The 23,306-nt window shown below is 40.1% G+C and overlaps 1 protein-coding gene and 1 pseudogene across 4 annotated transcripts in view; both read right to left on the reverse strand.

Annotated features, from left to right (window-relative positions):
* PTPN9 (protein tyrosine phosphatase non-receptor type 9) overlaps positions 1-23,306 on the reverse strand; it is an 81,654-nt gene that overhangs the window by 53,465 nt on the left and 4,883 nt on the right. For 2 of the 4 annotated variants that reach the window (XM_086711255.1, XM_086711256.1), the window contains exon 2: positions 2,412-2,783. The exons of the other annotated variants lie outside the window; for them this stretch is intronic. In XM_086711255.1, the coding sequence (XP_086567381.1) occupies positions 2,412-2,627 (216 nt within the window). In that variant the 5' untranslated portion in view covers positions 2,628-2,783. The remainder of the gene's footprint in view (positions 1-2,411; positions 2,784-23,306) is intronic. 4 annotated transcript variants of the gene reach the window in all.
* Positions 8,514-14,276, reverse strand: LOC147580334 (small ribosomal subunit protein uS8 pseudogene; annotated as a pseudogene).

The following is a 23,306-nucleotide window of genomic DNA, read 5'->3' on the forward strand; positions in this document are numbered from 1 at the left end:
TGTACAGAAACATCAGCATGAAGGTACAAAGCAGACAAACCTATATAAACATAAACACTCTTGTTGTTTCAAATATTTTGCCATTAGAAACAATGTTGCAATGAATACTGGCTATTTGAATATTCACTCTTGCTTTCTTTCTAATGACAAAATGTTAGAAACAACCTAAACCAAAAATTAATAAGAAAATGAATAAATTATGAAATGTCAATATAATGGGCCACCATGTAACCAAAACCTGTCACATTTTTGTTAAAGACACTAAAACACCCCAAACATGGCATTAATCTGTAAAACGCTGAATCAAAACCATTTACCTGTTTTTCCATTTTTACTTCTTAAAAAAAATAAAATGAAAAAATTTACATGAATTTCAAATTAAATCCAAATTAGTTCTATTTGCTTACTTAAGTTACTATCAGTATACTTATACTATAACTACTGCTACCACTAAAAATTTTCTAAAAATGAAAAAAAATTCCAAAACTCCATTGGCAGCCCTCCAAATTTCTCACCAAAAAAAAAAAAAAAGTTGGAAATTAAAACCAAATCTGTGTAGCGATTTCTAACTATAAATGGTTCTTGTTTTAAAGGCAATATTTCATTTTTTTTTTCCTTTTTTAAAAATTTTAATTCCAGTGTAGTTGTTATATTCGTTTCAGGTGTATGATAATAATGACTCAACGATTCCATAATATTACTCAGTGTTCATCAAATGTACCTTTTAAGAAAATATTTATTTATTTTTGAGACAGAGCGAGCATGAGCAGAGGAGGGGCAGAGAGAGAGGGAGACAGCGAATCCCAAGCAGGCTCTGCGATAATCCCAAATTGTGAGATCATGACCTGAGCTGAAACCAAAAGTTGGACGCTTAACTGACTGAGCCACCCAGGTGCCCCATCATCAAGGCCGTTCTTAATCATCTTCACCTATTTCACTCATTCCCCCAGCTCCCCTCTGATAACTATCTGTTTGTTCTCTATAGTTGAGAATGTTTTTTGGTTTGTCTTTTTTTCCTCTTTGTTCCTTTGTTTTGTTCCTCAAATTCCAAATATGAATGAAATCATATGGTATTTGTCTTTCTCTGACTTACTTCACTTAGCATTATACTCTCTTGCAAATGCAAGATTTCATTTTTTTTTTTTTTAATTTTTTTTTTCAACGTTTATTTTTGGGACAGAGAGAGACAGAGCATGAACGGGGGAGGGGCAGAGAGAGAGGGAGACACAGAATCGGAAACAGGCTCCAGGCTCTGAGCCATCAGCCCAGAGCCCGACGCGGGGCTCGAACTCACAGAGCGCGAGATCGTGACCTGGCTGAAGTCGGACGCTTAACCGACTGCGCCACCCAGGCGCCCCATTTTTTTTTTTTTATGACTGAATATTCCAGTGTGTGGGTATATATATATATATATATATATATATATATATATATGTATATATTTGGACATATATATATACACATACACATACATTCATGTATATATATACCCCCCCCCACACACACACATCTTCTTTATCCATTCATCAATCGATGGACACTTGGGTTGCTTCCATAATTTGCTACTGTCAATAATGCTGCAGTAAACATAGGGTTTCACGTATCCCTTTGAATTTGTGTTTTGGTATTCTCTGGGTAAATACCCAGTAGTGCGATTACTGGATCACAGGATATTTCTATTTTTAATTTTTTGAGGACCATCCATGGTGTTTTCCATAGGGTTGCACCGTCTGCATCCCCACCAACAGTGCACGAGGGTTGCTATTTCTCCACATCCTTGCCAAAACTTGTTTCTTGCGTGCGTGCGTGTGTGTGTGTGTGTGTGTGTGTGTGTGTGTTTGGCGGGGGGAGGGGAGAGGGAGGGATATACATATATATATATATATATATATATATATAGAGAGAGAGAGAGAGAGAGAGAGAGAGAGAGAGAGAGAGAGAGAATGAATCTTAAGCAGGCTCCATGCCCAGTCCAGAACAAGAAGCAGAGCTCAATCCTACCACCCTGGGATCAGGACCTGAGCCAAAATCAAGAGTCGGATGCTTAACCAACTAAGCCACCCAGGTGCCCCGTCTTGTGTTTTTTATTTTAGTCATTCTGACAGGTGTGTTTTTATTTTTAAAAAAGAAAAAAACATTTTTTCATAAAAAATGAATATACATAGATTGATTAAACAAGTAAAAAACTTAACATTTCAGTGGTTTATCATGTGCATTTCTAGTCTACCTCCAGCTGGGTCAATTCCTGGGTTGTTCTTAGAGCTGCCGAAAAATACACAAAGGAAAGCAGTGGAGGTAGTGCTTGCAATCAGACCTACTTCGTGTTATTTTTTTTTTTTTTTTAAAGTATAGTGTGCTCAAGTCTAATTGTTTCTACTCATGTAGGGGGCTGGGCAGGGATGCAAGAGCACCTGGCTCTGGGGGTTCAAACAGATCAGGTTCGGCCACTGGCTGCTGACAAAATCCAGAGGCACAGAGACGAGCGGTGGTGGAACAAGAAAGGAGTTTATTTCAGTGAGGCCAACACCGGGAAGACGGCGGACTAGCGGCTCAGACTGTCTCCAAAGTGCCGAAAATACTTCCAGGCTTATATAAGGAAAATGTGGGACAATGGTGGGTGGGTACATGCACGTGGGCAGTGAAGGTTCACTGGATCCTTGTCTTGGAGTCAATCACACGGGGTCTTGCAGGCTCAGGGCAGTTCTTGTTGCTTGAGGGGATAGTTTCGGTTCCGTCACAGGATGCTTTGCCCGCAGGGTCTCTTGCCTGAGTTAAGAGATAAGCTGGAAAGAACTTAATCAATTAGAAAGTTTGAGGTCATAATGGAGGTAGCTGAAGTTCTCTTTAACTCACTTTTTCTTCACTATCCCTATTTAACTGCTCTATTTCCATGGACCAAACTTCAAAAAAAAAATTATTTTCATTTTCTTTTTAATGTTTTCTTTTAAAAAGTCAGAGAAACTATGGGGTATTTTAATGTCTCCAATTTTTTTTTCTGCTTTTTGTGCAGGCCCTTGCTATAAGAGATTCTGTTACCTAACAAATAAAACGTGACATGCAATTCCTAAGTCCACATATTCAAATGGGTAAACATTTCTACCTTCCAGTGGTTCCCCAATTAAGTTTTCTCTACCAATATACTAAATATCAAGTCCCTTCAGAGGATACAGTAAATGTATTTCTTTATGAAAGAAATCATTAATAGGACTACTCTCAGCAATCTGGACAACAGTAGTTTGGGAACTCACAAGCAGCTGCTTAAAACAACATCCAACACAGAACACTGCACAGTGGGTATTCAAAAACTGTCTTACTTTAAAAAATATCCCACATTATCAGGTCTTTTTATTCTGGTATTCATGTACTGCAAGACATAAAATCTCTTTCTTTTACACATTAAGAGACCAAGTGAACTTCAAACTTAAAGTCCTACAAATCCCAGGGACCCCTGGCTGGCTGGCTCAGTAGTTACAGCATGTGACTCTTGATCTTGGGTTGTGAGTTGGGAGCTCCACGTTGGGCGTAGAGATTACTTAAAAATAAACAAATAAAATATAATTATAGTTTACCTTTAAAAAATGCTAAGGCCAGAAAACCATGAAGAAAGGCCTTATACAATCCTTCTGATGAAATAAAATGGGAATGGTACTAAACTCCAGACTCTTCCATCTATTACATCAAGCACTGACTGTGTAAGAACCAAGAAGAAAAAAACCTGCTATTAAAGCATTAACATCACACTAGGAACTGAAGAGCAGGAAACTCAAAGTAGGGCTGACCAAGTTTTAAGCTTCCCACAAGAGTCCAAAGCTTCAGGCAATACAGAAGGGTTAATTTAGCTATTTAATGTGAAAAGCTCTTCAGTGTTAAAAACTTCCTAACCAGCGGAAGTGAAGGGCTAGGGTTTATCAGCACACCATCAGCCAAGTGTGTGAAGGCCCCAGATCAGAAATAGTCAGGCTCTAACACCTGAGGAGCAAAAGACGTTCTCTTCCTTTCAAAAATGCTATTTCTGTCTCCCCTGGCTCAGATTCCCTTCCGAAAAAATTTTTTTAATGTTTATTTGTTCTTGAGAGAGAGAGAGAGAGAGAGACAGAGTTTGAGTGGGAGAAGGGGCAGAGACAGAGAGAATCTGAAGCAGGTTCCAGGCTCCAAGCCATCAGCACAGAGCCTGACGTGGGGCTTGAACCACAAACCATGATACCATGACTTGAGCTAAAGTCAGACGCTTAAGTGACTGAGCCACCCAGGTGCCCATCAGATTCCCTTCTATATGTAAGAGAGCATTTATCACATATTAAAGAAAGCAATTCAATCCATTCACTTCTTGCTCCTTCCAGTTCACACAGGCCAAAGAATATGGTCCAGCAAGAAATAACAAAGGTAGCAACCAGCTGTGAAGCATTAACATGCACCAAAGAAGGAACTGTACATATACTAAGTACTATTAACAACATAAAGAAAACAAAGCACCCAGAGCTTAAGCAAGCTGCCCAAGGTTACTAAACTAATAAGGACAGAGCTAAGGTGCTGAGGTTTGAATGTAAGTCTTCAAATCCTAGTCTTTCCACTTCACATGGCCTTGAGAAATACAAGACATGTTATCATTCATCTTGTCAGATAATATATATGTCACGTGTTTGCCTAGGTACAAAATTATTCTGGAAGAATATATAAGAAACCAGTAACATTGGTTGTCTCTGTCGGGGAGTTGGAGGAGACTTTCCTCACCCCTTCACGGTCCTTCTAGTTGGACTTCGAATCAACTTGACACGAGACAGATTAACAGGAGAAAATAAAATTTAATAGTGTACATATGGGGAATCCACACAGACAAGAAATCCAAAGACAATGAGGCAACAAGAAGTTTATGTGAGCTAAAGAGAGGGGTAGGTTGGAGGATACAAAGGGGAGGAAAGCCATTACAGGAAGGTGAAAAGCAGTATTTTGAAAAACAAAGGTTGCCTTATTATGCAGGTAAGTTCCTTAGGTAAAGGGGAGCCAGTTTTAATAGCTTTCTTCCAGGTATAGGCTCTCCTTTCCAATGTAAATTTAGGCAGCTGAAGACCTGAAAGAGAGCTTTTCCTGTATCTCCTCAGTTTTGATTATTTTTAACCCAAAATAAAGTTCATGCCAAAGTGGCACACCTTAGGGCAGCCTGCCAGAGGCCCCTAGGTCTCAGAGGACAACTTAGGTAGCTGAGAGACATGGCAAGAGAAGGAAATATTTACCATGTTCTCTTTCATGTGACTATATTATCTACTAAAAAAATAAAATGTGTTAATTTTATATAGCTTTCAACTAAAATATATAACAGGAATATCTGAACACACTGCTTTAAAAAGTATTTTAAACTATCCCACCAAATGATAAGTTTGTTAATAGTCTTCATATCATGGCAAAAAGGAATGAGTTTAGGGAGCTCTACAAAGGGGATTTATAGCTGCTTTTGGAACTCCTAGCTCCTAGCCCTAAACAGGGGGATGTTCCAAGCTCCTGCAGGGATTGTGCCACACTCACTTTCTTCCTGGTGGCATCTGTCAATAGCATGTTTAGTAAGCACAAGCTGGCATCTCTCCTCCAGGCTTAAAAACCTACCTCTCCAGATTAAAGTTATCAGAGGATAAAGAGCTCCCAGAGACAATGGAGGAAATGATTCAACAAGAAAACAAGGAAGTAAACATTTCTAAGTTGTCAGAAGAGAAAATGTCAAGAGGTTGAGAAACAGAAGATGGTAAGACAGAAGAGAAAAAAAGAAGAAAACAGAAATCTGGAGAATAAACAGAAGGCTCCTCACCACCAGCAAGAGCAAAATCATTCAGGTTCCCACATGGAGTCCCGGGGCAAGGGTGGGGAACAGTTGGTCACTATGAGAAAAAAACCTGAGGCAGCTTGCCAACTGCTACCCCTTCCAGTTGGTTAATGAAGTGGCAAACCAAACAACCAGAAGAAACCTGAAAAGTATTTCTAGGGAAAAAATAAGAATCTAAAGGACTTGGAGGACCCAGGGGGTGAGAGAGGTCTTAGCCAACAATGTTTATCTTTTTCCAATTGAAAGCTGAGACTTTAGGGGAAAAAAGGAGGAATGTGAATGTCTGTCAATACTGGAGTTGACTTTCCAGATCATACTGGAACATTCTTCCCCTACACCCCAACTTGGTCTACTACTTACCACTCTTTAGGTGTCCGTTCTAAATCCTACTTCTTCAAATCATGAGCAACTCTTAAATACAGAGAACTGAGGGTTGCTGGAGGGGTGTTGGGTGGGGGGATGGGCTAAATGGGCAATGGGTATTGAGAAGGATACTTGTTGGGATGAGCACTGGGGTGTTATATGTAAGTGATGAATCACTAAATTCTATTCGTGAAATCGTTATTACACTATGTTAACTAACTAGGATTTAAATTGAAACAATAAAAAATAAATTAAAAAAAGAAACAATATCCATTAAAATACATAAATAAATAAGCACACAGTATTATAAAAGCTTATGTTATTATCTGTCTGCTCCCATTAGACTATAAGCTTGGGGAGATGCACAACTGCATACTCCCCACCAAGCACAGTGCTTGGCACCATTTTAATGAGTAAATGCATAAAAAAGATTATGGGCTCTCAGTCTGCTAAATGAATGCTGTTCACGGGGAGTAGGAGGAACACGTTTGTCTGAACACTTACTTGCCAATCTGACTATGAGAACTCAAAACTGAAAATAGAGGAAAAGAGAAAAATTCCAGGATAAAACCGGACAAAAAACCAGGAATGCTATGAGAAGAAAAGCGATGGAAGAGGTAACTATTAAGTCACAAAAGAAAATACCTGCGAATTAAGTTGCCAATAGCTTAAGACATCTACAATAGAGATATCCAAAATAAATTAAAGTTTATGAATTTTATAATATGAATAAGACATGGTCACTACCAGGGAAAATTGGAGTTAATGGATTTGTGAATGCAGTACGCCAATGAATGGGCAAATCTCATTCAAATCTTAAAAAGGGAAGACCGATGGCAGTATGTCTCAAAATGATAGTCTCCAGTAGAAATCCACAAACCACACTGGAGAATTTCTGAATGAGGATACAAGAGTCAGGGACATGATACAGCCGTTGGAGTACCCTTCAGTCTGCTCAATGATGAAGAATATGGATTGTTTTCTTGACTCAGATTCCAAAACCGGTGTGGTAATAAGAATGTTAGAGATAGGGAACTTCAAGCACCTTGTCATTTGCCGAATAGGTATTTATTTTAAAGGGGGAGAAGGGGTAGAAAATTCTTGCTGACAGTTTCATCCTAAAAGGATGAGGAACTACTATACTGGACTGCATCCAAACCAAGCAGACAGACTAGTTGAAAAAGAGAAAGTAACCATGTAATCTTTGAAAGTGTGACAGCCAACAACTAAAGTGCTGTCAGAAGAAGGCAGTTAAGAGAGCAAGTCCTAGATGTGGCACCAGTAATCCTGGAGTAAAGACCCAGTTCTGCCACAGTATGTGTACCTGAGCCTGGTCAACACTCTTCAGGCCACAGTTTCCTCATCCAAAAAGGGATAATACCTGTCCATCTCATATCATCAAAAAATTGGCTGTGAAGGCATTATGTAAACCTTGCCACAGTGATTTAAATAACATTAGACCTTTAATAAAATTAGCTGTTAACAACAACTAATATTTATTGATACTGAATTCTAACTACCAGATAGTTTTACAAGGACTGTCAAGTCCTCTCAAAGGCCCTAAGGAGGTTGATACTCTTATCCATGTAGCAAGATTAGAAAACTCAGATTTCCAACTGTTAACTTGCCCAAGGTCCCCAAATGAGAAAAGTGGTGAAGGCTGCGTCAGAACACAGGTTTTCTGACTCTGGAGAGCCCACATTTTTTCCCTAAAACTTTAAAGGTTTATTTTTTAGTATTTATTTCAAGAGAGAGGGAGGCAGGGAGGGGGAGAGAGAAAATCCCAAACAGGCTCCATGCTGTCAGTGCAGATGGAGAGCCCACATTTTTATCCATTTGTTATACGCCTCTAAAAATGTACGTTTCACATAATTAAAATCTCAAAAACCTAAAATTCTAAAGAGAATACAGATGCTAGTATTTTTTACAGAAACCCTCAAAAGTGACATTCTGGGGGCGCCTGGGTGGCTCCGTTGGTTGAGCGTCTGACTTTGGCTCAGGTCATGATCTTGTGGTCCGAGAGTTCAAGCCTCTCATCGGGCTCTGTGCTGACAGCTCAGAGCCTGGAGCTTGCTTTGGATTCGGTGTCTCCCTGTCTCTCTGCCCCTCCCTCGCCCACACTTTGTCTCTGTCTCTCTCTCTCTCTCAAAAATAAACATAAAAAAAATTTTTTAAGTATTAACTAGTATGGTTGCACAGTATTCTCCATTGAGTGTAGATGTTCAAATCACATACACACGTATAAAGAAAGTGGAAGAGGGCACAGTCAAAAAGATAATAGAATGGTGGTTCTGACCTAAAGGAAAAGTGCCAGGAAAGTCACTGCCCAAAAGGCCTGTTAATAAAGCTAAGGCTAACAAAAAGGGCTCTGTGAGAACCATCTAGATCAACTCTTCTTCCATTTCTCTCTCTCTTTTTTTTTTTCAGTGAGGCATTTTCTTTGCACGTACGTATTACATCCCTAAAAAAAGAATCCCAGGATTTCCCCTCCTGTGTGTTTTTGTCTTGCTTCTTCATGGTCCATGATGCCAGCTGAGGCTGTCAGTACAATGAAACCAAACTGGCAAGACGGGAGCAGATTATTCTGCCATTTTTCTAGATCTTTGACTTGTACATCAAACCTGGAGCTTGTTTAACTCCACACTTGTTTAACCTGCCTGTGAGGTTCACAACAATTTTCCCAGCTCTGTGATCATTGATGATTTCAAATTCGCCAATGTAACCATGCTTCATCATCACAGTCAGAAATCGGATGATGACTTTGGAGCAGGGCCTAATAAGAACCTGGTGTTTGGTTTGCCTCTCTTTTCAGCATTGTTAATGCTCTTGAGAGCATCTGCCAGGACATTCATGCACACCATTATGGCAACACGGAAAGATGGCAGAAAAAGAGATCTTCCATTTCTCTATCAACAAATATCATCTTCAACTTGAAGAGGGGAAGAACAAGCCTTGTGGAAAGCAAGAACTGAAGCTCAGAATAGTAGAACCCCTGATTATTCCAAATCAGTTCAAGTCTCCAGACCTGCAAAACCTAACAATCCTGAGAATCCCAGGGGAGCCTGATGAACATCTGCTGCAGAACCTTAAGGATGAGCAAGGTTATCAAAACCTGAGAATGAGCAAACATGGTCCTAATTCCAAAGAGGGGATGTCTACTGAAGGTTACAAAAGTTCCCAGTCTCTGACATCAATCCCCAGTAGACTGTACAATTTATCTTTCTTTTACATGCATACACACCTAGCTTAGCCAATGGGTTTTTTTGTTTGTTTGTTTTTTAAAGGGCACTTTGACCTTTTAGAAAGGGGAGTAGTGATTATCAGAAATGATTTACTAAAAACAAGTCTTTCAAGAAAGAATACAACTAGACTGAAAAAGAAAGGAACGGAATATTACAGTGCTACTCAAAATGAAGTCCGCAGCACTGGCCTCACCTAGGAGCTTGTTCAGAAATGCACTCTCAGGCCCCACAACAAACCTGCTGAATCATAATCTGTTTTAACAAGATCCCCAGGTGATTCTTTTTTTTTTTTTTTAGTGTCTATTTATTTATTTATTTATTGAGAGAGAGGGGCAGGGGGAGCCATGCGAGCAGGGTAGTGGCAGAGAGAAAGGGAGACCAAGGATCTGATGCGGGCTCTGCAATGACAGCGAACTCACAAACCATGACATCATGACATCATGACCTCAGCTGAAGTCAGACACTTAACTGACAGAGCCACCAGGTGCCCGCCCCCCTCCGCCAGGTGATTCTTATATATGGTAAAGTTTGAAAATCACCAATACATGGAAGAGATTTCTGAACCTCTTGCTGAAATAGCAAGGCATTTGACAAGTGTTTCATGGTATCTTTGTTCACAGTGAGATTTCCTTCTATTAATTTGTTATATTTATTTGCTTGGCAAAATATTAAGCAGTTGACACACTTATTTTTTTTTTAATGTTTATTTATTTTTGAGACAGGGAGAGAGAGGGTACAAGCAGGGGAGGGGAAGAGAGAGAAGGAGACAGAAGACCCGAAGCAGGCTCTGTGCTGACAGCAGAGAGCCCAACACGGGGCCCGAACCCATGAACCATGAGATCATGACTGAGCCAAAGTTGGACGCTCAACTGACTGAGCCACCCAGGCGCCTGACACACTTACTTCTCATAATAACCATACAAGGTAGGTATTATTATCTGTAACTTACAGATATTAATACTAGCAAAGATTCAACAGCACTATCTGCCAAGCACTGTTCCAAGGACTTCATATATATTAACTTATTTAATCCTTATAACAACTCTTCATGGTAGGTACTATTTTTACCCACGTTTTACACGTGATGAAACTGAGGCAGAGTGAGTTTTAAGCACCTTGCTCACACTCCAGCAGAAATTTGTGGTATAGCTCTTAACCACTACTTTCTATAGCCAAGTATGCTGCCACAGTGGGGCATATGATAGCCCTGTGGGAAACTAAACAACTATACCCAAAGACAGTCCATTAAATTAAAAAAAAAAAAAAAAATCAATAGGACTGGGGGGATGAATTTTAAAGGACACAAAAAAATAAAAAGACATTAAAGAATTCCCTGAAATGAGAGAGACAAGTAGACTAATGTTTATTGAGAGCATACAGTATGCTGGGATGGGCCATAATCTAAAGTACTTTGCATTCATTTTTTATTCAACCATTCCAACAGGCCCATTTGTAGGTATTAAGGCATTTTATATATAAGGAAATAGAGGCCCAGACAAGTTAAGGACCTTGCCATGTCACACCACTTGTGATGATACGACCAAGATTCCAAAACCAAATCTGACTCTAAAGGCCATGCTCTTTCCCTTGATTTGCTCTGCATCCATACCTGGCCCGGTCCCACTGTTATAAATGACTTAGATAAGATCACTGGGTCATGCTGACAATGTAAGAGGGCCTTTAGCTAAGAGAATAAATATATTTAAAAAAATTTTTTTAACGTTTATTCATTTTTGAGAGACAGAGACAGAGCGAGAGGGGGGCGGGGCAGAGAGAGAGGGAGACACAGAACCCGAAGCAGGCTCCGGGCTATCGGCACAAACCCGACGCGGGGCTCAAACTCACAAACAGTGAGATCATGACCTGAGCTGAAGTCGGACACTCAACTGACTGAGCCACCCAGGTGCCCCAGAGAACAAATATATTTAAAACAGAACACAGATCTAAAAGATCAAAACGGGATGGAACAATGGGCAAGAATGGTATTCAAAAGCAAGAGACTTTGGAGTCAGACCGGTTTGAATGCCTGATTCTACTTCACTGTTTAGAATGCAAGCAAATTACTTAATTTGTTTGAGCCTTAATTTCTATTCTATAAAAGAGAAATTACACTTCACAGAATTGTTACAAGAGGAGAGAAAAGGTAATATTGTAAAGTTCTTGGCATATAAGGCTTAACAAAAATGTTCACAAAATGCTCAGTGAACATTAAATCTAACAGAATAAAATTTATACAGGAAAAGTGCAAGAAAATCAATTTTAGAAACACCAGAAGAAATTTAACAGGAACACGTAAGACTTAGGGATCTTAGTTAACTTGAACCTATGAGTCAATAGTTTGCCAACACTGCCAAAAATTATTGTGATTTTGGAACACATTACAGAAGCACAGTGTCCAAAACAAGTAAGCCCCAAACAAGGAGGCCATCAGACTTTATTTGTAAGACTGCCTTCAGTCCTGAGTGCTAAATTTTAAGGTTACCGGCAAATGAGAATCAATTCAGGAAAAGATCAGAAGAGTGAGAAGCTTTGAAACCACAGTAACTAGTCCCTTCCTGGTTCTATATTTCTTCCTCTTCACACAATAGCAGTTACCTGTCAACTACTTCTGTTCCTCAATAACTAACACATTCCTCCCTTCATCTTTATCTCCCTCTCCCCCTCTCCCTCTCCACACACACACCTCAAATTCAATTTTGCCCATGTCACATGGATCTGAGAGGAGTGACTTGATGACTGCTAGCTCACAACTCTAGGACCTGGCATGTCATACCTGTTGTTAACCTGGCCTTTGCCTGTAGATTAGACCTGCTGCTGCTAGTCTACACCAAATGTAACTAGCCTCTTGCTTTTTTCCTAAGATAAGCCCCACAACTTGTACTCTAGGTAACAGAGTCCTGTGTCTTTATCACATACTCAAGACACTGGAACTCTTCCTAAATGTCCATTACTCCCTGAAAGGGATACAGGTGGCCAGAGCACTTCATTAGGCAATGTCACACCTCACACCTCAGCCATTTCAAACTCATTGAATCAATACTTCCCAGCCTAAGGAGGCTCTCGGATAAACAAACTCAAGGGCAAACCTATTCATGCTCCTAAAATAGTACAAGTAGTACAGTTTACTGTACCTAAGAGGCCATTTGCAAACCTACAAAGAATGAAGCCTGCAAAAGCTGCCTGTAATCTGGCTGTCCTCACTGCAGCGCCCCATTTTCAGTTCCAATTAGAACTGGGCTCAGCTCCCTGGCAGGATTCAGACAATAAAATCTGGTAACTCCTAGGTCCAGATTATCAGGGCAACTGACATTGCAGTAACACGAGCTTCCCTATGGAATAGCCCTGTCAAAGTTGGCAGGTTTTCCTGGCTGAATCAGAACAGTCTGTGTCTCCTTTCATTCAGTACTCCCTTGGAAGCCAAGCATGTCTCTAGGGAATGCCATCTGCAGGGGACATCAGGTGTCTCAATGCCCTGTTGTTTTCAACCAGGTAGACATTGTGGTTCAATTTCTATTTCTAAAGTAGGTACAGGCTCTGCTCTTTCTTTGGATGAGAGAAACCATGGTAAATGCTAGCGTTTTGAGAACTTTGCCTTACTGTTCCTTTACCAGGGAACAGTAGAGTTCTAGTCTAGAATCAGACAATACCTGGAGCTTTCATCCAGTTCAAACTAGTTCTATACTTACAGTTCTAGAGTCAATTTGTAAATCTAGGCCTTCTCTTCCTGAAGTGAGCCTGAGTATTTAAACCCACTTTTAGATGGTTCCCCTACCAACGCAACACCCTATTCTCTAGATCACCAGTTCTCAAATTTGAGTGTGCGTTTGGAGGCTTGTTAAATATAGATTGTTGAACCTTAAGCCTAGAGTTTCTGATTCAGTAGGTCTGGGGTGGGAGTTGAATATGTGCATTTTTAAAAAGCTCTGAGGGCATGCTCACATAGCTGGTCTGGAGACCACTCTCTGAGAACCACTGCTCCGGATCAATATTTCAAGTCACTCCCACAACTATATTGGGAGTGGGGGTGGGGGAAGAGGAAGATGCTGTACAAATTGGGTCCATTTGCATCATAACATTCAGTGCTTTGTCCCACACAGAAAATTCCTTACTCTCCTACAGAGTAGAGTAGACCTTAACTGGATCTCACATGTGAAACATTCAAGAGCTTAAAAACAGACGACAATTTACATCCTAACAAATTATTAACATAGCTACATTCTGTGAGAAATGGCACTTACATAAGTGATTCTAGGCTCAAGATCAGCAGCCAAACCAGAAGTGGAATTAACACCTATTCTCTTTCCTATGCCTCACCAGCTGCATTATTCACTAACCAAAACATTAAAACCTGTAAAGCAATTAGAATAGTGCTTAACCATTATTTTATGGTGGTAAAATATACACATAATATTTATCTTTTTTCATTTTTTCAATGTGTTTTATTTTTAAGAGAGAGAAAGAGGGAGAGAGAGGGTGCACACACCAGCGGGGGAGGGCAGAGAGACAGACAGAGAGAGACCAAGAATCCTTGACTCAGGCAGGGCTCCATCCTGAAAGCACAAGTCGGGACACTTAGCCAACTGAGCCACCCAGATGCCCCTACATATAATATTCATTATTTTTACCATTCATAAGTATACAAATCAGTGGCATTAAATGCATTCACAATGGTGGGTAACCATCACCACTATCTATACCCAAACTTTTTCATCACCCCCAACAAAACTCGGTACCCATTAAACAATAATCCTCTTTCCCATCTTCCCCCGACCCTACTGCTCTACTTTCTCTCTATAAATTTGCCTATTCTAGTTACCTCATGTAAATGGAATCATATATTTCTCTTTCTGTGTCTGACCTATTTCAATAAGCATAGTGGGTTGTTGGGTTTTTTTTTTTTTTTTTTTTTAAGATTTCATTCTTAAGTAATTTCTACACCCAACATGGGGCTTGAACTCACAACCCTGAGATCAAGAGTCACCCGCTCCACTGACTAAGCCAGCCAGGTGCCCCAATAAGCAGTATTTTTGAGGTTCATCCACATGGCAACATATATCAAAATTTCATGTCTTTTTAAGGCTGAGTAATATTCCATTGTATGTATATAACACATTTTGTTTAACTATCCATCTGTCGACGGACACTCAAGTTGCTTCTACCTTTGGGTTACTGTGACTGATGCTATGACATGGACATACACCTAGAAGTAAAATTGCAGGGTTACATGGTAGTTCTACCTTTAATCTTTTAAGAAACTGTCAAACTGTTTTCCACAGTGGCTTCACCATTTTACACTCCCACCAACAATACCAATACTTGGTATTTTCTGTCTTATTTATTTACTTACTCATTTGATGTTTATTCATTTTTTGAAAGAGAGAGAGAGACAGGTAAGTCAGGGGAGGGGCAGAGAGAGAGGGAGACCCAGAATCCGAAGCGGGCTCTGTGCTGACAACAGCGAACTCAGGAACTCAGGAACTGCTGGGCTGTCAGCACAGAGCCCGATGCAGGGCTCCAACTCAAGAACCTCAAGACCATGACCTGACCCGAAGTTGGACACCTAACTGACTGAGCCACCCAGGCGCCCCTATTTTCTTTCTTTTTAAAAAAAAATTATAGCTAGAGGCACTGGATGGCTCAGCTGAGTAAGCGTCCGACTTGGGCTCAGGTCATGATCTCACAGTTCCTGAGTTCACTGCTGTCAGCCAGTCAGCACAGAGCCCGCTTAGGATTCTCTGTCCCCCTCTCTCTGCCCCTCCCCCATTTGCACTCTCCTCCAAATAAATAAATAAATATTTTTAAAAATTACAGTCATCCTGGGGTGCCTGGGTGGCTCAGTCGGTTAAGTAACTGACCAGCTCAGGTCATGATCTCACAGTTTGTGAGTTCGAGCCCCACGTCGGGCTCTGTGCTGACAGCTCAGAGCCTAGAGCCTGCTTCCGATTCTGTGTCTCCCTCTCTCTCTGCCCCTCCTCCGCTCATGCTCTGTCTCTGTCTCTCAAAAATAAATAAATGTAAAAAAAAAAATTTAAAAAAAAATTACAGTCATCCTAATAGGTAATGCTTAGTCACTATTGTTATCACAAGTTTTGACATGGGCTTTTACCAATATTGGTAGCACTATAAGGGCAGCACGACAACAATTAGAGGTCCTGACTAGAGTTTCCAAGCATTACCATTCAAAACACAAATTTCCAGTTGCTTCTAATTTTCTCACAAAATCACCTCCAAAGCTAGCATTTGCTTAGTTTGATATCAGCTATGAAAATGATGTTTTGGATGGCTAAAGAAAAAAAAAAAGATGTACAGTTATGTTTTTGAAAACAAAAGTATACTGGAAATCCTGTATATTTTAATCTTGCTAGCTGTATCACTGTTAAGTCCCTAACCTCACTAGAAATATTTTCTCATCACTTCGGGGGTTTTCCTAGCATGGAAGAGCTACACTGAGTGAAACAAACGGCTTTTCCCAAGTAAAGCTTTTCTGATGCTTGTGTATTATGTTTGAGGCTCCAGGTCTTCCTCTCGGTAACTCTTTTTCTTCCTTTATGAATCTAAGAGAGAAACGTGTGAGTATAGAAAGTGGAAAGAAGGAGAAAAAAAAATTTTTTTTGTTTTTAGGAAAAATTTTTCTCAACTTTTACACTTGGCAAGAATTGAGAAATAAACTCTAGTAGTAGCTTAAGTGCAGCCAAAACAAGAGCAAAGCGAAGGTATCATGGAAAAAAACTATTTATTTATTTATATTTTTAGGTTTATTTATTTTGGGAGAGAAGAGCATGAGAGGGGTGGGGGGCAGGGAGAGGGAGAGAATCCTAAATAGGCTCCACGCTCAGCACAGAACCCAACGCGGGGCCCAATATCCCACGACCTTGAGATCATGACCTAAGCCAAAATCAAGAGTCAGCTGCTTAACTGAATGAGCCACCCAGGCGCCAGGGAAAAACAATTTAAAAAGCTACAGTTTCAGGGGCGCCTGGGTGGCTCTGTTGGTTGAGCGTCCGACTTCGGCTCAGGTCATGATCTCATAGTTCGTGAGTTCCAGCCCCGCGTCGGGCTCTGTGCTCACAGCTTGGAGCCTGGAGCCTGCTTCAGGTTCTGTGTCTCCCTCTCTCTCTCTGCCCCACCTGCACTCTCTCTGTCTTAAAAATAAATAAAACATTTAAAAAATTAAAGAAAAAAAAAGCTACAGTTTCATCCTAGGCATGTATATTACATATGCTTCCCCATTATGCTGATTATAATACATGAAAGATTAAACTTTATATATAAAAGACTAAAGACTGGCTTCATAAAGGCAAAGGGGAGACCTATTAACATTCTGAGAGGTACAGCCAGAGACCTATATGAACCCCCAAGTTCATTAACCCCATTAAAGCATATAATTTCTTTCATAAATAAATGTACAATAACCAGCTGGTAACAATGTAGCCACTTCTCTGTAGGAAAACTTGGGAATAGCAGAAACCAGGAATCTTCAACCCCCAAGTGCCGAGAGAGCTATTTCTGGTGTATATGTATATAGGTGTGTCATACATAGAAATATGTCGGTAAAACAGACGAAGTTTACTAGAACGAGCACCGCATTTAATCAGAGTTTGTGTCCCAGTGCTGCCTCCTCGGTAAATTACTGAAAGCCTCTGAGCATCATCCCAATTATCACACAGACAATCATCCTGAGCAAAAGAATACCAGTTTCCTGGGTTGTGTGAGGAATAAATAATTCCAACATGCTTTCACTCATTCCTCAGCAAATGTATTTTGAGCTCTCACAATGTGCACTAAGGATACAGAGATGGAGATCCTGCCCTCACTGGGTATAAGAGGGCCTCTTCCTTGGTGGGTACCCCACAATTCTAGAACTGCTCAGAACTAGAGGGCAACTCCTCAAAGACAGAGAGCCCCTCATCCATGCTGATCAAGAACTTGGTACACAGTAGACAATAATGATTGCTGAATGAACAGATTTTCTGTTTATAATCTGTAAAACCTTCCTCTTGGCAGACATTAACATGAAAAGGAAGATACATAATAATCACCTCACTCACTGGAGGAACAGAAGCTCAGAAACACTTAGAGGGGAAAGCAAAACTGACACCTCCCATTATCATTACATGGCAGGGCTCAGTAATGTTCTCCTTGTCACATAAAATCCCTCCCATCCCTGAAAACCCCTGCAAATGGCTCATTTTATCGATACTCTGTGATGGTTATGCTATAAAACACAAGAGTTTTTCACTTTTCAGTACGTAAAGTTAATCCCAGAAATCAGTATCTGGGGACACATATTTGAATAAATACTAAATGTGTTAACCAAAGACTTATCTTCAACTAAAAAGCAGGAATTTGTATCTCTGTTCCTAAGAACCACAAAATTCCTTCAGATATAAACTAGGGTTCCTCGGGGAGCCTGGGTGGCTCAGTCAGTTGAGCGGATGACTGTTGATTTTGGCTAAGGTCATGACCCCAGGGTCGTGGGATGGAGCCCTGCATCAAGCTAGGTGCTGAGCATGGAGCCTGCTTAAGACTCTCTCTCCCTCCCCCCTCCACCCCTCTCCTCTGCTTGCTTTCTCTAAAAAAAAAAACAAAACTAAATTACAGAGTTTCCCAACCTTGGGACTATTGCCAGTCTGGGTCTGATAATTCTTGGTTGTGGTGGGCTCTCCTATACATTTATAGATGTTTCACAGCATTGCTAGCCTCTACCCACCAAATGCCAGTAGCACCCTCTAATTGTGACAATCAAATGTGTCTCTAGACATAGACATTTATTTGGGGCCGAGAGGGCTGTTTTGAAATCATCCTGGTTGAGAACCACTGAGATAAACCATGGAATGAGAATGTTTTCACAAATGCTGTTTAAGAAAGATAAGGAAGATGGAGCACCTGGGTGGCTCCGTCAGTTGAGCATCCAACTTTGGCTCTGGTCATGATCTCATGGATTGTGAGTTCGTTCAAGCCCCACGTTAGGCTCGCTGCTGTCAGCTTGTCAGCAGAGCCCACGTCAGATCCTCTGTTCCCTTCTCCCTTTGCCCCTCCCTCGCTTACAGTCTCTCTCAAAAAATAAATATTTTTTTTAAAAAAGAAAGATATAGAAGATAATATAAACTGTTACTCTTCGCACTCCACAAATGAGTCATTTTTAGATCAGATGACCTTTAAAGTTTTATCTGGGAAAAAAAAATTAAAAAGACAATGCTGACCAATGCACCTAAAGGTAATCTATAACCAAGAAAGATGAAATAAATCAGTGAACTAATGAATGGTGCAGAAAGTGATAACAGCATAAAATCAGCTGCAGGTATCCCCACTACCATCTTCTAGATATATTACTCATGCATGGTAACTGTCAGAAGTCAGGCAATCTTGAAATCCTCTATCTCATTGCTACAAAGTTAAATTCTTAATTATTCTTCCTTTACTTACCTGAAAAAAAATTGTTAGGTGTTGCAGAAAGAATAAGAATACTATTAGCACAACTATTTACTGAGCATTTTGTAACTGTAAGGGATGTTACTTATTTAAATTAACGTTTCCTAAAAGTTCCTTAAAAAAAGAAAACAAAACAAACTCAAAAATATAAAATAAAACTGGAGCCACAAAGGAAGCTGGGGATTCCTGAAGTTTACCTAAGACTTATTGCCATCATCTCCCAAAAGGCCCAGGTTTCACTTGCAAATAGTTCTGTTTAGAAAAAGGCTAGATTTGCATTAATTTTAAATACTGGGATCTCAGCATTTTTTAAAAAAATTTTTTTAACGTTTACTTATTGTTGAGACAGAGAGAGACAGAGCATGAACGGGGGAGGGTCAGAGAGAGGGAGACAGAATCCGAAACAGGCTCCAGGCTCTGAGCTGTCAGCACAGAGCCCGACGCGGGGCTCAAACTCACGGACCGCGAGATCATGACCAGAGCCGAAGTCGGCCGCTTAACCGACTGAGCCACCCAGGCGCCCCGGGATCTCAGCATTTTTAAAAAAATTTTTAACGTTTATTATTTGAGAGAGAGAGAGAGAGAGCGAGCATGCGCAAGCAGGGGACGGGCAGAGAGAGGGAGACACAGAATCCTGTGTCTCGGCCCTGAACCGCCAGCAGAGCCCGATGCTGGGCTAGAACCCATGAGATCATGACCTGAGCTGAAGTCAGTTACTTAACCGACTGAGCCACTCAGGCGCCCCTCAGCATTTAATAACATAATCCCACACTTATATAGTGCATGCAGCACTTTTTACAAGATGTTATTGATTTTAATGATAAAAGAAATATATGATCATTGTAGAGAACCTAAGACTATTTTTAAAAATATTAATAATGATGTATATCATTTAATTAATGATATATATAAAAGCAAATACAAACGTAAAGCTTAGCCAGTTCAAGGAATGAACAAGTAATTTACGGATTAATGTCCCTAGACACTTCAGTACTAAAGTCATAGACAGCTCTCTTTAGAATCCGCCCATCAATTCTGAGAACTCTGGTTTCATAAGAATTCCATAAAGCTAGTCATTTCTGTGCCACCTGTGCTGAATAAGACAAGAACTATGCATGTGTGTTTTGGGTGGGTTTGGTATTTCAGAGGAAACCAATACATAAAACAGAAACGGTCTTTCCTAGAGAAAAATGGAATGTTTTTCTTAGAATCAGAAACTAAAGAAAAAGTCACCTCTAACCTGTCTTGTTCTCATCATTTTATAATCTAGATCTAAGAGACAACCAGTCCTTAATAAACAAACCACTCTTCCCATGGGCTCTACGGCATCTCAGTCTCCCACCCCTGCTGCCTATCTCATGCCATTTCAGTTAGTTACTCAAGAGGTCTTTTCAAAGTCAGACATGAAAGTGCTCCTTCCAGCAGGTATAGGCCCTCCAGCACTGAAGAATACAGGCTAAAATACCTGTTCCAGGAACATCTGCTCCTACTCCGGAGGAAGAGGAATAAAAAACAGGGACTATTCCAGTGGCCAGAAAGAGCAACCAAGGAGCTCTTGTACAGAGGGATGCACAGGTGGCAAATATGATAATGACTGATTTGGAAAAGGAAAATATCCCGTTGTGTGAGACATCGAGGTGGGTGGTAGAACAAGCATGAAATGGCTGTAACTGGCACTGTAGGTTTTAGCATATGAACAGAGTTAGGACGATGGCATCTAATTTTTTTTTTAATGTGAATTTTTGAGAGAGAGAGAGAGAACATTTAACTTTTACCTCTGTGAAACAGTTCAGCTCCTTTCCAAAGGAAGTGTCTTACTTTTCAATTCATTAATTGAATTGAACCTGACTAAAAGTCAGGTTCCTAGAGAAAACCTCCAGGTTCCTTAACATCCACAAAAGTGAAGTCCAAGGCCATTGATATGCTCAGAAATTTTAACAGAGTACAATTCTCACATCCAGATGAGAGTTCACCTGATTGTTAATTACAACATCATTAGTTACTGGCAATAACGAAAATAATGAGAATTCTTCATCTTTCCGCTCTCTGGAAGGCCTCTACTTAATGTTATGAATCATCTGGTTCTTGACGTATGGATACTTCTGGGGGGACAGATGACATTTAGCACAGGACATGTGAGGCTGTGGGAAAAGGGAAGTTCTTGGCCACAAGAACCAGGACAAAAACCCTTGCCCTTGGGAAAAATGCCAAAAATCTCTGAAGTCCACTGCAAGGCAGTTAAATTTTTAGCTTCAGATGATCCCTGTTATAAGAACACAAACCACAGCATAGAATTAGAATAGGTTTTCGAAAACTATGTGATAGAGTTACAAGATAACTATTTTCTGGCATTCATATGAATCCATCCTAAGTGATAATCCCCAGGGTAAATATAAATATTTTTCTCCCTTGGGATTAGTTTAAGCTAACTTGGCTCTAAAATCTTTCACTATTCAAAAACAGAGAATATTATGATAAAGGCTAACTTTACTGAGTGCTTACAATGTAAGCCCTAACTTACTAACTTCACCATAATGCTCTGAACAACATTAACTCTAAAATAGAAATTTTCTTTAGAGGCTTTGAAAATAAATATTAGATTATTTGTTACAGCAACTTTAAAGAAATTCATGAATTATTTTTAATGTGCAAGAAGCACTATACAAGTTATTAAAACCAACTTTGGTCTAAGATGAAAATATGCGTGGTGCCTGGCTGGCTCAGTCAGTGGCACACATGACTCCTGATCTTGGGGTTGTGAGTTTGAGCCCTATGTTGGGGGTAGAGATTAATTAAAACTCAAATCTTTTTTTTTTTTAAGTTTATTTATTTTTGACAGAGAGAGAGAGAGAGAGAGAGAGAGAGAGAGAGCGTGCCAACGTGAGCTAGGGAGGGGCAGAGAGAGAGGGAGACACAGAATCCAAAGCAGACTCCAGGCTCCAAGCTGTCAACACAGAGCCTGATGTGGGGCTCGAACTCACGAACTGTGAGATCATGACCTGGGCCAAATTCAGACGTTTAACCGGCTGAGCCACCCAGCGCCCCACTTAAAAATCAAATCTTAAAAAAAGTAAAACAAGAATTTAAGATACAAAACAGATGAACATAAAGGAAGGGAAGCAAAAATAATATAAAAACAGAGAGAAAGGGGAGCCTGGGTGACTCAGTCAGATAAGTATCTGACTTTGGCTCAGGTCATCGTCTAACGGTTCATGGGTTCAAGCCCTGCGTCGGGCTCTGTGCTGACAGCTCAGAGTCTGGAGCCTGCTTCAGATTCTGTGTCTCCCTCTCTCTCTCTGCCCCTCCCTGACTCACACTCTGCCTCTCTCTGTCTCTCAATAAATAAACATTAAAAAAAATTAAAACAAAACAAAGGGAGGCATACCTTAAGAGACTCTTAAATACAGAGAACAAACTAAGGGTTGCTGGAGGGGTGTTGAGTGGGGGATGGGCTAAATGGGCAAGGGGTATTAAGGAGGACACCTGTTGGCATGAGCACTGGGTGTTCTATATACGTGATGATTTCAGGAATTGAATTTAGTGATTCATTATCACAAAAATAAATTAATTAAATAACATAAAATAAAAATATGCATAAATGCATAAGTACTTTAGAAAACTACTCTGTTCTTCTTTTCAAAGTTTATTTTTGAGAGAGAGAGAAAGCGCACATGGGAGGGGGGCAGAGAGAGAGAGAGAGAGAGAGAGAGAGAGAGAGACAGAGACAGAGGATCCAAAGCAGACTGCGAGCTGACAGCCCACAGCCCGCTGCGAGGCTCGATGCAAGGCTTGATTCAAGGCTCAAGAACTGTGAGATCATGACCTTAGCAGAAGTCCAACGCTTAACCGACTGAGCCACCCAGGCGCCTTGAAAACTACTCTATTCTTCTATCCTATTAATCACTACTGGGAAATCCATGTAAAATCAAGACCCTTAAAAGCTGTAATTTCTGAATTTGAGTATCCTTAGAATCCTAGGTGAGTCTTTAGTTTATGGTTTGATTACAAAGAGAGATTTCTCACAACTTATGCGCAAACAAATGTAACTCAGGGAGTCCCACTTAAACTTTCTGTAGGTTTTAGACATAGAACAGATGAGTAAGAGACCCCCTTTTTTACCCCCCCCCTTCAAGAAACCCTTAATTATCTTTCAAGTTAACTATAATTCAAAAATTATCAACTTCAGGTCAAGTTACAAATGTTAGTATATGCTCTGGCAAAGTGAAATTAAGACAATTAGTAACATAATAAAAATGAAGACTAATGCTGATATGTAGAAATTACCCTTCACACTGCCAAACTTATAATTTTGCCAGCCCATGAAGAAAGGCTTTTATATGAACACATTAACATACAAAACACCTAGCTTTTTAAAGTTTGGAGAGATAATATTCTTCATATTTCGTTCCATGAATAGTTATTTCTCCTATACAAAAGCTAAAGAAGATATCAAAAAA

The sequence above is a fragment of the Puma concolor genome, chromosome B3 (assembly GCF_028749965.1).
Source record: "Puma concolor isolate L17-30 chromosome B3, mPumCon1.1.hap2, whole genome shotgun sequence".
NCBI lineage: Eukaryota > Metazoa > Chordata > Mammalia > Carnivora > Felidae > Puma > Puma concolor.